The sequence below is a fragment of the Syngnathus leptorhynchus genome, chromosome 9 (assembly GCF_054491065.1).
Source record: "Syngnathus leptorhynchus isolate UIUO chromosome 9, UIUO_Slep, whole genome shotgun sequence".
Lineage (NCBI taxonomy): Eukaryota > Metazoa > Chordata > Actinopteri > Syngnathiformes > Syngnathidae > Syngnathus > Syngnathus leptorhynchus.
In genome coordinates this window covers 7,167,650-7,184,777 of record NC_141203.1, presented here as the reverse complement: position 1 = coordinate 7,184,777, position 17,128 = coordinate 7,167,650, and the positions used below count along the sequence as shown (strand labels likewise).

Below are 17,128 nucleotides of genomic sequence, written 5' to 3'. Positions count from 1 at the left end.
TAAAAAGCCCTTTACTTAATGAAATATATTCTGTTGAATGAAAACAAACCAAAATAAAATTGGTCGCTGGAGCCAGTTGTGTATTGTGGCAATATACTTACTGAAGGGTGAAACTTTCCATCCCATTGCCCCCCTCCCCCACGATGGACAGGTAATGTTTAGCATAACTACACAAAGTTAACAGTATACCGAGTATCGGACAAAACACCCGGTCATCAGGTTGCCTGTGAATTAAAAGGCCTGAGTTACATTGCTAATATAGTTTTGGTTCAGGTGTAAACGGAGAAATCAACATTTCGAGACTTTGTGACAACTTGGACACAAATGAGCAACAGTTCACAGAGATGGGAAGAAAGAGGTAAGTAAGAGAGAGAAGCTATGGAAGTGTTGACTGCAGACATACCCGACTGGCTGGTACTGAGGTTTAAAAGGAAATATGGATGAAAAGATGAGCGCTGACATAAACACATTTGTATTCCTCTATGTTAAAATCCTCAAAGCAAACACAACCTGAATGGTAGTTGAATGACTCCCATCACATCTTTGGTTAAGACAGGCTTTGTTCTGTGAGATACAGTCATCGCATCTATTAGCAAATGTTGACTGAATGCAAAAATACGCTGGCTTACCCTAATGTGTTGATTACAGAATCACAATTTTCAATTTAACATGAAGTGACAAGATCAAGCTCACTGCTTGTGTTCTTAACAGATATTTTCATTCAGTTTGATCATTTGGCTCGCGTTCAAAGGATAACACTTTGCTGTACAAAACTGTCAGCTATGATGATAATGGCAAATTCAATAAAGTCAAGTGGCACAGATTGTTTAAATGCAATTTCAAAAACACGAAGGCAAAATCCTTTGATGTCAAACACAATCTGCACTGATTATTATTTTTTTTTGAAAGATTAACTCATTCAAAAAGTAATGGAAATAAGAATCTGTGCTCGGGTCAAACTGCCATCATAAGAGTTTTAAGTCAAGATTTATCCTTCAGGAAAATGATAACATTTATAAACGCAATGATTCGTGAAGAAGGGTTTAGCATTTGTTCAATATCTCACAAAACAAAGTGAGGGAGATCCATACACCTGTTTAAATATTGAGGGCCCTCTATGAAGACCCTCCTTTGGCGGTGTGATCACATGACATATGGCAATTTTCTACTATACACATGAACATCAACAGTGAGAGAGAGCAACCAGGCCTGTTCCAGGTAGAGTCACGTTCGTTTGCAAACTGTGGATACAAAAAGTCTACACCCCCAACTCAATTTTTGAAATGTCTTTTTGAGAAACCAAAAATGTCAACAACTGAGATAACTCCTTTCAACGGAGATGCGGCTGTGTTTGGAATTACCTTCAAACTCATTAAATGAGAGTCAGCACACATCGTCACAATATAAAGTGCCTCCTATTAACCCCTAATGAAGTTCAGCAAACAAATACCAGGAAAAAAAACTACGAGAACAGATCAACTTTATCTTGGGTTTTCAGAGGCACTTCAAAAGATGGCTCTCATTATACATGAGTTTGAATGTGACACAGCAAAATCCCAATTATAAGAGGATGTGTACACTTGTACATGATTGCAGTTGTTTATTTTTACTTCCGTGTTCAAATCAAACGTAATTGTCCAGGTCACGTTAAAATTCTTTGCAATTTGTCTTGGTCTAAACACCTGACTTCCCCAGCCCTGTTGTGTTCAAAGCAATTGTCGTTGCAATCTTCTTATCTGAAAGTAGGATACAGTGCTGCTGAGTGAAAGCACACGCAGTTGCAGAAATATCCTGCTTTGCTGGGTTCTGTGTGAAACTCACAAATGGCTAAATGTATGCTTTAACCACTGTAATTTTAGGTGAGCTCCAAAAGAAACTAACAAACTTTAATTTGGGTTAAGTTCGACAAATATCTTTGCTGTATTCTGTATAAAATGCACCAACTGATAAATGTTAGAACTGATGTAGCAATTTTGCAGAATTTGAAGGTGAAAAGAGAAAATTAGGATGTTGACTTTGGGATTCTGAGTCACCGTGAGAAATCGCACAGAGAAGCAGAAAGATCACGCTTTGCCTGGTTCTGTGAAAAATGCACTCATGATCAATGCAATTTGACAGGATCTCTGTGTGAAAGGCTACTAAGGCTTTAACTCTGTGTTGTGCAACTTGTGATCAGATCACCAAAGATGGAGTCTAAATCGGGCCGGAGCTTGTTATTGTATTCAGTACCCTGTGTTGTTGAACAAACTGTGAGCAAAACAAAAGCGTGAGGGCTCCACATAATCAGGTTAAAAAAAGGTCCTCAGGGTGTTTGCATAAAACAAAAACAAAAAATCCTAGCATACATCATTCTCGCAGCAAGTTGTTTTGTTTGTACACGTCACCTCTCTAAGTACTTCTCCCCTGTCCGCCAAACAAACACAAAAGATGAGACGTCAGAAAGAGAATATGATTGTGGTGCTTCATCCAGGCAGTGCAACAGAAAATCATGAATCGGAACACAGTGTAAAAAAGCTAAAGTGAGAGAAACTCAGCCAGCAGGAAGCTGAACGTTCCCACTCAAAGGCTGTGGCATTGTCCCCTGTTCCTACCAAACGGGTTCGACGAACCCCTTCCCGCTTTTATTTATGTGTCTTGATTGGGTTTGTGTGTCTCTTGTGTCAAAGCGTCCCAGCGTTTTTTTTTTCTCTCCATTTGGCTAGGAAGTGTTGCCGCACAAGCGCACAGCTCCAGCAAAAAAAAAACTGTGGCTGTATTTTTCCATCGTGGTTGCCATGGTGAAGGATCCCCCCCCCTTTTTACCCCCTCTCCATCCCACCACCTCGACAACCTCACGTCCTCCGAACGGCTCCGTCACTCCTCATTGGCAGGGCTCTCCTCCAGAGGCGCGATGGCGGGGAGGCCCAAGCCCGTTGCATTGTGGGATGCAGTGAGGCTGGCGAGGAGGACGAGCACCAGCAGGCAGAGTTTGAGGCGGCTGTTACACAGTCTGCACGCTGCCGAGGAGCTGAGGGAGGTTCGGTGCTGGCACGACGGGTGAGTTCTTTTCAGCGTACCCCGGGAGGGGGTGTCCACTTTCCAGTCCCACCGCACGTCGCAGCACTCTGCCTTGGGGTCCACCCCTGATGGATGGTCCTGCAACAACCCTGTCCACCATGCACAGGGTGGGCGGCAGAGAAACATATTAAACATTATACCACTGCACCTGCACTCTGAGGCCCAGTAGGAGTTATGTACATATTTTAAAAAATGACAACTTTTTCCTTTTAACTTGCATTGCTCTTTATTGTGATGTACTGTACCCACCGGATATTAATTTTTGCTGCGTCAGTATTTTGCTGCAGTGATACCAATTCCGCTTTATAAGAATAAGAAAAATGACCCAACAAGTTAGTTGTATCATTTGTTGTTGTTGCATTAAGACAAAATGCAACTCACAATCTCACTTGTCTCATTGGTGTCGAGGTGCCACGTATCAGATTTATTTAAGTATAACGCTGTTAACAACATGCCTCACAATATTTCAGGTGTTCTTTTAGTGCAGTGTTGTATTGGTGACACACATACCTTTGGAAATTAAGGCCAAAAGGTTCAACCTCGGTTTCATCATACCATAACAATATCTTCCAAACACATGGGGAAAATGTTATGATCCGATGAAATCAGAAATCAATAAACACTGCTTCCATTTCACACCATAACATTGACGATTAACTCTCTGTCATAGTATCACAGCAGGAACAGTTTTGTAATCTTAGATAAAAAGTCTGTCCCTTGACAGCGCTTAACCGCTCACAATTTACAGTCAATCCTCTTTAAACCTCAAGGGATTATCGCTGTGTATTAGAGCAAGAAGCTTATTGATCTTGCATTATTGACCAGTCAATCAGGAACATTATGATCTTTGTAAAGGTAGTGATCGCATTACATGTGCAGATGTGCCTGATGTGTCCGGTAACACAACGACAACTTCACATGTTATGCAACAAATGGTGCTTTGCTATCCATTTATTAGCATTAGCAGAACTTATTCAGCTCTTTTTACCTTTTTGCTTCCTTTGTAAAAACAATAAAGCAGGATTGTCATCAGGGGAAGCAACATAATCATCGAGTGGTTAGTACGTTCAGTGTAAACTAAAATGACGTCATCACGATAGCATCTAGCGTGGACTTCATGTAAGGAGTGAGGAGGCACAGGAGGACACCTTATTTGCAGACAAACAACGTGGACAGAGGTGACACATATTGATGCGACTGCATTAACTTGTCACTCGTGTCCTTAGAAAGCCTGCCACAGTGGGAGATGAGGGCTGGACCAAAACCTCCAGCAGCAAGTGATGAACCAACAATGCGGCCCATTCAGGGTCCAGAGAGAATGAAGAGACAGCCCTGAGGACGTGACAAACTTGGCAAGAGGTCAATGGCGCCATCACTACGGCGTCCTTAAGGACGCCATGTCGGGAAGGTCGGGATAATTTGTACCTTGTGACGTGAGACATAAAACTGTGGGGTCAGCCGGGACACTGGGGAGAGGAACCCACATCTCAAAGGGTAAAGAACCCGGCTAAAATGCTTTTTAATTGAATTACTTGTTCTCAAAACTATTTTAGAAGGTTGTAACGAGCCAATTATTTTTTTTCATCATTACTTGCAAGCTGGTAGTTTAAACAAATCTAGTATGTTGTTAAAACAAACACATTACTGTTTTGTGATTAAATAAAAATCGACTAAAACGGCTACATATTTCCTCAAATAAAATGAATCGTGTACTTGTAAATATAAACCCTTTACCCACAATTGATTCCTCTTTTAATCCCTTGAGGAAAACAGCAGGACGTTTTGAAAGAGGCTTTACTTTGAATAATAATGCAATCTATCATGGTAAATATTAGTTTTAATTAATTATTCCAATGTCTACAGACGAGAGGTGGCATCTCGAAAATACATCAACGGGGGGAGATGTCTGTTGAACTTTTCAACTTTGGGAGAAATGAAGTGGGGATTGCAAAATAATTATATTAGTGGTTACAAAGCACTACCCCACAATATTATATATAAAAAAAAAAATTTGGTACTTCTCTGCTTATCTCTAATGTGTCGTTGAGAACATAGTCTCTGTGTACTCCGGGCCACATAAATACAGAATTATAGTATACAAAGCCAAGTGCTAAAAACAGCATTAGTACACAAACATCTATCTGTCATAGGAGCTAATTTAGCCTTAATATGTACTAAATAAAATTATTTTTATTGCCTCTGCAATTTAGCATGGCACTCCTCAATTCCACCAGGGGGCGTCATCCATTTAGAATATTCTTACTCTATTGTGTCTGCTGTGTATGGCATGTGCAAAATTCCCTGAACAAGTTTACCCATTCAACCTGCCATTGTGTGTTGAAGACTGGCATTCAAAAAATTGAAGAGAAATTGAAAGAGCGCTGCATGCTGCTGAGCTCAGCCACAGCACAGTGATTTGAAGTTATTTTCTAAAAAGGCTTATTCTGGCATCCGGTCACATTATTAGGTACACCTGCAAATGCTAATGAGAGCCAATACAAGAACTATATCACATTCTGCCTTATACATGAAGTTCCCTCCAAAAGTATTGGAACAGCAAGGTCAGTTCCTGTATTGCCTTTGAGAAGACAAAAGTTCACAATTCCTGCTTTTATTTCATAAAACCCACAGAGCCTCAATAAAAGACCACACCATTAATTACAAAGCCTGAAATTACTTTTTCTTAGTGGAATCCCACTGGAGCACCTCAAGAAAAGCCATCCAGAACATACTAATTCCAATCGAGCCAAGAGTCAGACCGAGAACTTGAGAACTGTGAGGCAGACAAGCTAACAATATTCCATAAGCAGCTTGGAGCGACATCTCTTCATTAATAATTACCACACCCTCATGGCTGCATATTTTGTTTTTTCATTTTTCATGTGCCGCCTCACCTCTGCTCCTCTTACGATTCACTGCTCGTAACGGTCCTCCGCACCAGTCACCAGACTTCATTCAAACAAGGCACAAACTCGACATGGGGAGTCTGAGCTGAGATTCAAATCGGGAACCCTTCGACTGTGAACCAAACGTGCTCTACTGAGCTGCCCTTACAGCAATACAATTAATTAATGAAACATCACAAGGCTTTATTCATTCCAGCAGTGCCACAACGCAAACACTTTCCTGTTCCTTCTTATATTTTTGTCAAGTGGGTGAATAGTTTTATTTTATCTTTCTTTCATTTTAGTGCTGAACTCTTTTTAGTACTTGTATGACAGTTTGGAAATGTTAAAATATTAACACGCTGGCATTATATACGTTTTAAGAGGATGACAGTTGAAACAATGCAGCAAATAAATGTACTTTATATTATTTCCAATGGGTATAAATGCTTTACTGCTGCAGTCATACAATAACAATAAACATATTCAAGTAATAGACTGTTGTTAACTTGGAATCTATATTGTGAAAGTAATGTAAAGTAGGAATTGGTTATCTGTGATACCGTATGGTCTTTTCAAAAGAGAATCAAGAAGCATACCTGTACATATAAAACTGGGGCTGCCTCCGTGAATGAGATCGTCATTGTCGGGCAGGATAAAGGGGCACCGCTTCTGCACCTCCAGGCAGTACTGACTACAGGGGATTCTCTTAGTGCAGTGCAACTGGGTGGTCTGGAAGTAGTGAGAACACAGCCACGGCTTGTACGCCAACTACAGGTGCGGGGTGGGGGAGAACAGAGAAAAGACCAATGACATGAATTTTATTTTCACACTTTATAAACCAAAGACTTCATCCAGATGTTGTTTCACATTCAAGCTGACAAAATGCTGTAAAAGAGTTAGGACCTTATCAATTTATGGGATTTTCCATTAAATTTAAGTCTGAATCAGTAGTTTAGTTTGATATTACAACTGCTGAATGTCCATATGCAAAGTAAATGCTGATATAGAAATTTGTGATAACACTTTGGCTGATAGCGAAAATGTGTATTGTCAGCAAAATGTGATGGAGATCATCGTCGGCATACAGGACTAGAAATATAGATCCACGTTCATTAATAGAAGATTATACCACACACTCTATAAAACCAAAAGAAAACAAACAAATAATCTGTTGAAAAAAAATAATTACGTAAAATTGAAATATTGTACCTGGAAAAATATAAAACAAAATACTAGCAAGTCAAAAGTTAGAATTAGAATACAAATAAATAACAACAAACAAAATAAACCATTGAATTGAAAACAGAAAAACAAACACCCAATAAAAAAATGAATAATTATTAATAATCAATTATCAATTATTTATGATTCAGTTTCTGGTGTGCTCCATAACAATGATATCAGAAAACAGCACAACAAATGATATGTAATCACAACATGGCATAATTCATAGAGCGCCGTTTGCAAACAGGAACTCCTTTTCTTTCTCACCTATAATTTGGATACTGTTGTGCTATTCTCTTCTTCACACAACAAAGTGGCAGACACACTATGTGCTCTTATTATCACCTGCAGCCATTAGCTGCTATTTCCTGTGAATCACTGCGAGGTCTGCAAGTTAAGCTAGCGCCTGCTGGGAGTTAATCGGTGCGGCTAAAAGCAAAGCAGAAAGTGCAACGCACCAGGATGTTAGAAAAAAAAAAAACACGACAGTGTAAATGTGTTTGCATATGTGTGATGTATTTGTATTTGGTAGGAGTGACAGGAAAGTAGCAAGGATCCAAAAATAGCTGGAATGATTCTTAGTGATGAACTTCCTATGTTCATAGAGGATGATGTAAGATTCGAGACATAAAACCTGAAAATTAACAGAGCTATTTTTTCATTTATTTACAAATTATGAAATGGGACCATACCAGTTTTGATCATTTGCGGTAGGGGGATTGCACCACTGAATCTGGTGCAAAGGGAACATGAGAAAGAGTTGATTATTGTTTATTGTTGGCTTTTACTCCAAACCAACAAACCTCTCAGATCGGCAGAGGTGTGTGCATAATCATCCCTTATGCTGCATGACATTTCCAATGACATCATTATATAAATCCAGCTTTCAATAAACACAGTTGGGCGTCGCTTTATGCATGACCGATCGTGTCAACGTGCAAACGTATTTACACGCGGGCTAAAATGCCACGCGCTGATAATAATTACGTTTGAAATCAAAAGATAAGCTTGGCTGCGCAGTGCGCACAGACAAACATGCACACACATACACACAGTGGCCTTCTGCCTCATCTGATAGCACAGTGGGAATGTCAGAAAATGTGCTTAGATGCCCCCATGTCATGGGCGCGTTAGGCTAATAGCCCGAAATGGATGCATGTGTGAGAATATGTGATTGTACACAGCAATCTTTTGTTCCCGCACTGACGGTTTCCATTTCATCTTAGCTGTTAGTGATAAAGACTCTTATAGCAATTTTCCAGCTTACATTACAAACCTCTCTGTAAATCTATCCAGTGGTGTTTGTTTTCACAGCCACTCAGCAAAACTCACTATCTACCCCCAAGAAAAAGTGCATTGACAACGCTCTGACTGGCTATTTTTATTTATACACACGCACACAAATCAATGAGTCCAATGCTGACTCATCAATTGCTGGCAATGCTATAAGGAGGTGCCAGAGGCAATCATGATGACTGTTGCTTAAGACTGCAGTTCAGATAAAATGCCTGAAGTTGACCTAAAACAGAGGAGTCATGTTGTACATGACATATTGCTTATGAAGCTGAGGCCTGTTTAAGCCAATCCTGGAATATGGTTGACCTCAAGTTGGTTTTTATTTACTTGAGTTTCCAGGCCGCCCTGTGCTGCCTCACAAAATGCACATGCAAAAAAATAAAAATGCCACTACTATTAAAGGCTAACTTAAATAAACCCTTATGATATTGCAGATGTCTATTACGTGAAGGCGTACCTAATGAAGTGTCCCGAAACGTGACCCTTCTTTTCCGTTCGCTTTGAGCCCCACTTAGAGCAGCTCTCCAACCATCGGTCTAGCGTAGAAGCACAGAAAGGAGTGTCGATCCATCATGCAGCTGTCCTATCTCCAAGACGCTAATGGACACAGCCAGCTAGAGAGATAAAAATGGCTTGGAAATCTTGTCGGGAAGAAACCAAATCGCTCATAACTTCTCTTCACTCGCTTGGTCTTTTTTTTTTAAACTGCTTTTTAAAGTAAGTGATTTTGAGGTCAGCCAACTAGCCCGCTGCCATTTCTGCTGCCGCACATTTTTTACACTGTCAAACGACTGTAACACGCACTCAAACCCGCAGGTTAGTTTGGCCGGCGGTCCCTTTTGTCACCTATCGATTGCGTTTAAAAAAAAGAAAAAACGTAACTTTTTCCTTCCTTCGATCATTGTGAATCCACTCCCGTGAATGCTTTAACTCGAAGGCGGTGAAAGAAAGGGATTAATTAAGGCCCTGCTAAGAGGGTTTTTAAACGGAAACATTTTAAAAGCCTCATTAGTGGACACTCATTCTCTGTTAAAAGAATAAAATAAAGGGGAATGCTGCAGTGAGTGCATTGTGCTACTAATGGATTGAAGGATATATAGATATATTTTTTGGGGGAAATTCTATGTATCAAAAGTATTAGTGGTGTCAGTACTTGGTACCGGTGGCTACTCAAGAATCGAGTACTCTTGCTGCCCTTGCCCATCCCTGGTATAGACAGTATACGTTGCTCTTTTTTGGGATGCACTTGTTGTTGTTGCAGTTTTGGATGTGCCTCTCATCCGTATCCTGCGCTTTCCTCACCCGCTCTGCGGGGACGAGATTCTCCGATTGGATTATTTAATTATAGTTAGGCTAATAAGATTGTAATTGATGGAAGACCTTTACTCTGCCCTGTGGTATTGGTCTTAAGTGGCCCTGCATGCTTTTGCCCTATCAGCACTTTTTTTCAGGGGGGGAAGGGGGGGAGTTACTGTAGCAGCTAGCAGCACAGCAGAACTGTCGTATTCAACCATTTACATTTAAGCTCTTTTAGCTTCATGTAAATAATGGATTCCTATTGAGGCGTGTAACCGTAGAAGTACTGCTTTGAAGATAATGTACCAATACTGTTCCCATTTTGCTTCAAATTGATTATTGATCCAGTTGTTTATTTATTTTTGTGATTTCTTTAGTAGTGAACATGCGAGTCTATTGAAATCACCACAAAGAAATAAATAGCTCACTCCCTGCAGGGTGTTCCGCTTTGAAATATGCCTCCTTTGTTTTTGTCACAAGCCAACCAAAGGAGAGGGGCCATTTCAGTATTTATTTTAATCAAAAGATTAATCAGTGAAGACACTGTCCGCTGCAGGCGAATGTAATTACCTCCAGATGCACTCAGACGTTATGATTATGATGATGATGTATTATAATTACCATTATTATTATTATTATTATTATTATTATTATCATTATTATTAGCAGTAGTAGTAGTAGTATTGGGGTTATTATTTGGTGAGGCCTCTGCTCAAGGCCTCTGATGAAATGAGCTGACCGCTTGAGTGGTGAAACGTCGCAAGTCATATGGAGGGTGTGATCTAGTGGCAGTCGACGAGGAAACACACACACGCGCACATACACACGTGAACATCCACACAAACTTCCACTGGCACTGCAGCAAAGCTCCCTGAGATTTCCAATACAAAAGCCAAGGTCGAATGGCAAAGGTTGCACGACTGTAAGGTTAATTTAAACATTGGAAAACATACAGTGAAGATTGGAAACGACTCAGCGCTGTTACTCCCTTCGACAGTTTGAAGCGTTTAACATGCGAGACATACAGAACACCTTACATGATTCAATTGTTAAACATTTCTTCTTTTGAACGGGGCAGGAGGATGAAAAATCTGTTTTTCTGGCATTTTCCACTGTCAAATCAAATCATGCATGCTCATAGATGACAACTGAGGGGCTCCACGGTTTAACAACACGACTGACATAATAATATTTGAAGGATACAAACAATGGATTGATGGTTTCATATGTAAACAAATATTCAGAAACTGTGTCTTATAGCCAAATCCTTCACCTATTTGTGAATTCACATCTTCACATTTGCTAAACAAAACAGCAGCACTGACCAAAGCACATAAACAGTCGAAGCTGTTAATAAAGGGGTTCCCTGTGCAGTATTAAAATGATCTAAATAATTTTAGGCGTGTCAATGTTTATTTCCCATTCTTTTTTTCAATGATATATTCTATCTGTATTACTCCCAAAATGCATGATTGGGAATAGACATAGAAATATGTTTATTTCTCAAATTTTCACTCTCATCATCGTGTAATAATGGAAAGCCATATCGAAGTGCACATGACATGCTTCAACCCGTAAAATAGCGCATAACCTTAAGCTCCTCACAATGACAAAGTTACTATTAACACCCTGAAAAATTCATTTGATGTTGTTGGCTTTTTCTGTTATTGGGTTGCATTTAAATGCAAAAGCGAAGCTTCACATAAAAGGCATCATAAAAGTGTGCTACAGACACTCGCTATCACATAAATGTATTATGAAACCACAAAAGCTGGCATTTTAACAGGGCTGTTGAAGTAGACTTCCTATTTCCACTGTACACGCACATCAGTGAGTCAATAAACGCAAACCAAGCGTGAAGTTAGACGTCGGGCAGGCAAAAAAACAAACTGTTAGTTTATTGTTGCATTCACTTAATATCATTGTGGCAGACATCAGTGGCTGCAATGTGTGTAATGTGAAGTGAATGACTGCTATGTGTTTTGACAACCATGGGGCACCAGCACCTTTAAAGCACGCCAACTGTGTCAACAGCAAATAAGAACACACAACGTCTCGTAAATAGTGATATACTGCAACGTAGTAGCAAAGTAGCAAAACATTTTTACAATGATATCTATATGATGAGCATAATATTAAAATAGCATTTTTGTAACGATGTTCATAACATTATTCCTGCAAAATAAAAAAAGAAATCTTCAAGGTCCTTTGTGCTGACTTGGGTATAATTCACACTGACATGTAGAAGTGATAATTAATGTGACAGTGATCATTATTTTGAGGCATGTATGTGCGTGCATGCATGTTGTGAGAGCGACCCGTCTTGAAGGCTGTAGCTTGCAGGACCAGTCAACCGACAGGCCACGACTGGTCGTTGTATTGCGCCAACAACCACGCAGTGCTGTCATGTGAAGTCACACACACGCACATGCATAACCTTCACATAAATTGTTTGACATCCTTCGGCTGGTGTGTAGTGATGAGACTCAAAATAAACAGTCTTGCTGTGACATATAGCACTTGTGCCTGAAAACAGAACACGCTGATTTGACCTCGTCCACAACTGTCTCAGACAACTTGCGTCAACTCGAATTCAAAATGGACAGAGATCTTGCTCCCACATGTTAACTTAGAGTTGTAAAAATTAAATCAAATTTAGTTCTAATTTAAAAATCAATATGAGGTTGCTTAAAGTGAAACGCTGGGAAAATCCTTCATTTTTCTATCTCATATACTGCCCAAGGTCTCTTGACTCTGAGGTAGAGAATGTATCTTGTTAAAATAAAAACAAATAGAACAGCTTTGCCATACAGAAATAATCGTGTTGGAAAGAATCCAAAGAAACCTTTCAGGGCTACTTGACAGTAAGTAGTGATGGCAAAACCATATGCTGGTTATTTATCATTGAAGTGAAAGTAAGTCTTTGTCAACTATATTCTTAGGGTAGTCCAACAGAGAACTTATCATAAATCATTGTGAGGGTTTGAGTGGACAAAGTGAATGAAAAGCATTCTCCTCTGGAGGGGGGGCCCAAAATATAGTGCAGATGGTGTAGGAGTCTCCAAAAACCAAGAAGAAGGGAACAGCATCTGTGCAAGAATCACCATGTGACTTGGAGGTGTGCACTTGTGAGCTATAACAGAAGCAATTTCAACGACAGGAAGTGAATGCATCACACTCTCCTGCTTTTTGCTTTAAAGCTCGTCATGGGGTTTTAATGTGTTAGTCGTTGGTGCAATTTAGGCATAACATTCGTATTAATTGTCATAAAAACACGAGACTTATATCAGTGGAATCTGTTGGATAATGCTATTTTTATGTAATGCAATTCGTCTTTGACACTTCACGCACTAGGAGCATACTTCAGCATAAACTTCGACAATAGCAACCTGCGACATGTACCATTATTTTTTGCATCTTCTTAATGCAAACACTGTGTAACTTAATAAGAGAGAAACAATTATTTTCCATGGTGCCATGTTATCAAAATGTGTATTCCTGACAATAAAAAAATCAATGACAATAATGATATATAAATGAGTCAACATGTTAATGGCCAAGAAAATCTTTCAATCTTCAGAGGTGATTTCAAAGCAGAAAGAGGAGCACTGACTTAAATGTACTTAAGTGCATTTCAGACTGTACATTTATTGACAATAAGTCCATGAGATGAATTGGTGAATCGGTGAATTGGCGAATGACCACATTTGCCACCTCTGGTAGTCAATACTAAAATGCTCAAATGACAACGTTGCCTTCAAAGTCCGTGTGAAATGCAAAAGGTCACAAGGAGGCCTCGCTACTCGATAAGCCCGCGGGCGTCAGCTTTTGACCTCACGGGACATCAAAGCAACAGGGGAGCCTTCACTTTTAATTAGATGCTGATAGTAAGATCAATGTACTGCTGAAACGGGTGTGGAGGAGATCAAATCCAATAACCACGAGAGCGGCTAAAAGCTCAGGATAACTCCCTTCCTGCAACACCGTCATATTGATATATGGAGGTCACGTGACTCGCTGCACAGCCAGTATGATGGAATACTTCATCTGGAAATGAATCTATCTTTTTGCTGCTGTTAAATATAGCCAATAAGAGATCTGCTGGAGCTTCCTAAGGCACCATATACACAGGCACCAGCAGAGGAGACAAAAGATGCTTCATCATTTGATTCCGTAAATGTTGTAAAATCAACCAGCCCTAACATGTCCAAACACCAGATTATAAGGTCAAAAGAGCTTGTCAAGAGCTTTAAGCGTACAAAATAAGTGTTTGAACAGCATCGACGACCACCTCATTTTCACCCCGTGCGTCCAATGCAAAAAAAGCATAATTATCTGTCAACAGTATTTTCGCACGTTTAGCAATCCATTAAGTCCAATATACTATGGATTGCAGTAAAGCCATGCATAAACATGTACAGATGTGACTTAATCAGCACATGGGCAGCATATATAGCTATAGGAAATGGTGTTAATGGAGATCTGGTCTGGACCTGCCCGGGGGGACCGATGCAAACAACTTTCGACCCCATGACGCGCTCGTACACATTAATGCACAGACACAAACCTCACAAAAGTGATTTTTTTTTTTTTTTTAAGTGAAGCATTATCTTCCGCAGACCAGAACAAAACACTGAAAAGAGCTCACAGTATGCTACGCTCATTTTTATTTAAAAAAATGAAATAGACACATGTAAGAAACTTGAATGTCGAGAGTAACACCATATTGATTCACTTTGAATGCAATTCACTGTGATGGCTTTGCGTTGAAACTCCAACAGTTTAACCGCGTTTTAAAATGAAAGACTGTTGATTACATTTGACGTTTATCTATTTATGTATCGATTATGTAAACTTAGCAACCGCGCTTCACTCAGTGCTGCTTTCTGCATCATCTTGTGAAATTCACTTTTGAGTCTAATGGGGATTTACCCCAACAGGCTTCTACGGTGGCCTTGTAGGGTCAAGCTCGTAACAATCAATTAATAGAATTTGCCGTGTTACTCAAACACTTTCTATACAGCATACACAGTAGCACGTACATTTATTAGGCAACCTATCCTCGAAAGTGTCACTGTTGGCATTTCCCAGTGTTGATTACAGTATTTCTCCAAATATTGCCATGACACGGTGCGAGCTGCGTCGGGGTAATCTTTGAAGCCAGCCGTGGCAGATGACAGCAAGCGTGACATCCAGCCAACATCGGAGTGAAAGTTTCAAGTTTTAACGTCAAAAACTCCTCTGAAAATAAAAGCCCACAGCCTGCTCGGACTGATAACAAGTAATTATTATACACTAGGACATGGAATGTAGAGTATTATTATACAGTAAGACAAAATGTCGAAACGTGTCATGAGAGTCAGAAACTAATTCCCTTTGTAAACATGAACGAGACACAAAAGTGACTGCGGTGGCAAATGTAGGTAAAAAGTAAAATAATCTGTCTGACTACAAGAACTGTTGAAATAGTAAACTTAAGAAGACACTATGAACCTTCGCAAACAGTGGCAAATGTGGTGTCTTTAAACATAAACTATGTACCCATTCTTCCTTATACACATATTGGAACGTAAACTTGGATGAAATCAAAGAATCGGAGGGCGCGGAGAGTGTGTGACAGTTTGTGATCAAAGGTAAGGCGAAGAACAAGAGCTGCAATGACTCAACTCACGTCAGCCAGGCTGCTCTTCTAACCTACTTTTCACTCTCGAGCTGAGAGACTTTATTGTGCAAGGAGGTACACAGCTCAGAGGCCCGCTGCTTTAGAGGCCAACTTCTTGTTCAGCTCAAATATAAAAGGCAAAAATAAATATATACAGTGGTACCTTGAGATAAGAGTGACCTATGATGACTTGTGACCTGACAAAAATGACTTGGAAGTTAAAGCCTTGTGACTGGAATTGGTTAACTCAAAAGAGTGTGTTTATTGATTGTTGTTCATTTTGCATGCTCGGTTTAAAAAACAAATATCAAAAGAATAAGGTTACGTATGCAAGCGCACGCTGAGACTTCCACTGGCATGATTAGAGGATTCGCCTGTCAATCTGGGAATGGCACTGTCATGATTGGAGGATTAGCCTGTGAATCACTTTAAACCCCTCCCTCATTACAGAGAATCACGCAGTCTCATATCAGCATTGTCATTGTGGTCGCTTTCTGTTTTGACTTCAAATGTGGGAAATTAGCCCAAATGCACCAACAAGGTCACATAGGCAAGGCGGAGCTTAGCTGCTTTGGGTTTACGACAGCTCGCCCCCTCCCTCCCCAAAAAGTCGAGACATTTAAACAGGCCATATTCAGTCCTACAATCTATTTGTCAGTGGGCGGGTGAGGAGGAGGGCTGATGGCGGCGAGGGTGGGTAGGTGGATGGGAGACGTAAACGTTAGAAGAGGAGAGACTGGAGATAAATTGTTCATCCCTCCCTTCCGTCGCTCCCTTCTGCGTCACTCTCTCTCAGGACGACCGTGTGCCTCTGTGTGTGTGTGTCTGCCTCTGTGTGTGTATGTGTGTGTGTGTGTGTGTGTGTGTGTGTGTGTGTGTGTGTGTGTGTGTGAGACTGCAGCTAGATTCTGATGTTCTCATTTATCTCTTAATGATTGGGTTAGTATGCAGTTTGTGCTCTGCAATGCTGCGCTTAGACAGAAAGCAAGATCACAGGGGCGCGTACACCGCCAGATGAAATGATTAACACACACATGGACACACACACACACAGACGCATGGACACGCACACACACATATCTGAGCCTGTTGCCAAGACGCATCCTGACAGTATAGTTTGCAAAACAAATATACATAGAATATGTATGTCAGGCATATGCACCACTTACATCACATAAAGTGGGAGGGGGTTGTAATGACAAATGACATTACCACGCATGCTTAAAAGTCCACCATGAGTGTCGTTTCATCATTTGAATATTTCATTCGGTGCCAATTACAAGCTTGTTTACTTATTAATCTGATTGCCGCTGCCAGAACGACATCAAGCGCTGTATGAGAGACACAGAGGGAGAGAGAGAAGAGAGAGAGAGAGAGCAAAGCGGCTCCCACACTGCCAATGAAAAAAAAAAAGGATCTGATTTCACTAAATGGCAATAACGTCGCTTAAAAGTATATCATGTTTTAATATAGGAGTGGTGAAGCAACTTGCATGGAGAACAGTGGGGAAAAAAAGCAAATTAACCGTAAACTAAAATCTTTTTATTTTATTTTTTTAATTATAGTAGCTTAGCAACAGTAACTAGGCATGGCAGGCCTGCAAAGCGGTGGATTTCCATGGCGCAGAGGTGTTACTGTATGGGGCTCTGGAGAGTCACACTCCAAGCATAGCGGCGGCTTAGTGACTGAGAAATCCAAAAATGGG

At 40.3% G+C, this 17,128-nt stretch overlaps 1 protein-coding gene across 1 annotated transcript in view; it reads right to left on the bottom strand.

Moving 5' to 3' along the window:
- Positions 1–2,836: 2,836 nt before the first annotated feature.
- Positions 2,837–17,128, bottom strand: part of nalf1b (NALCN channel auxiliary factor 1b) — a 49,527-nt gene continuing 35,235 nt past the window's right edge. Inside the window, exons 2-3 of the mRNA XM_085920683.1 lie at positions 6,542–6,713; positions 2,837–3,146 (exon numbers count right to left, since the gene is read on the bottom strand). Coding sequence (XP_085776809.1) covers positions 2,854–3,146; positions 6,542–6,713 — 465 coding nt within the window. The 3' untranslated portion in view covers positions 2,837–2,853. The remainder of the gene's footprint in view (positions 3,147–6,541; positions 6,714–17,128) is intronic.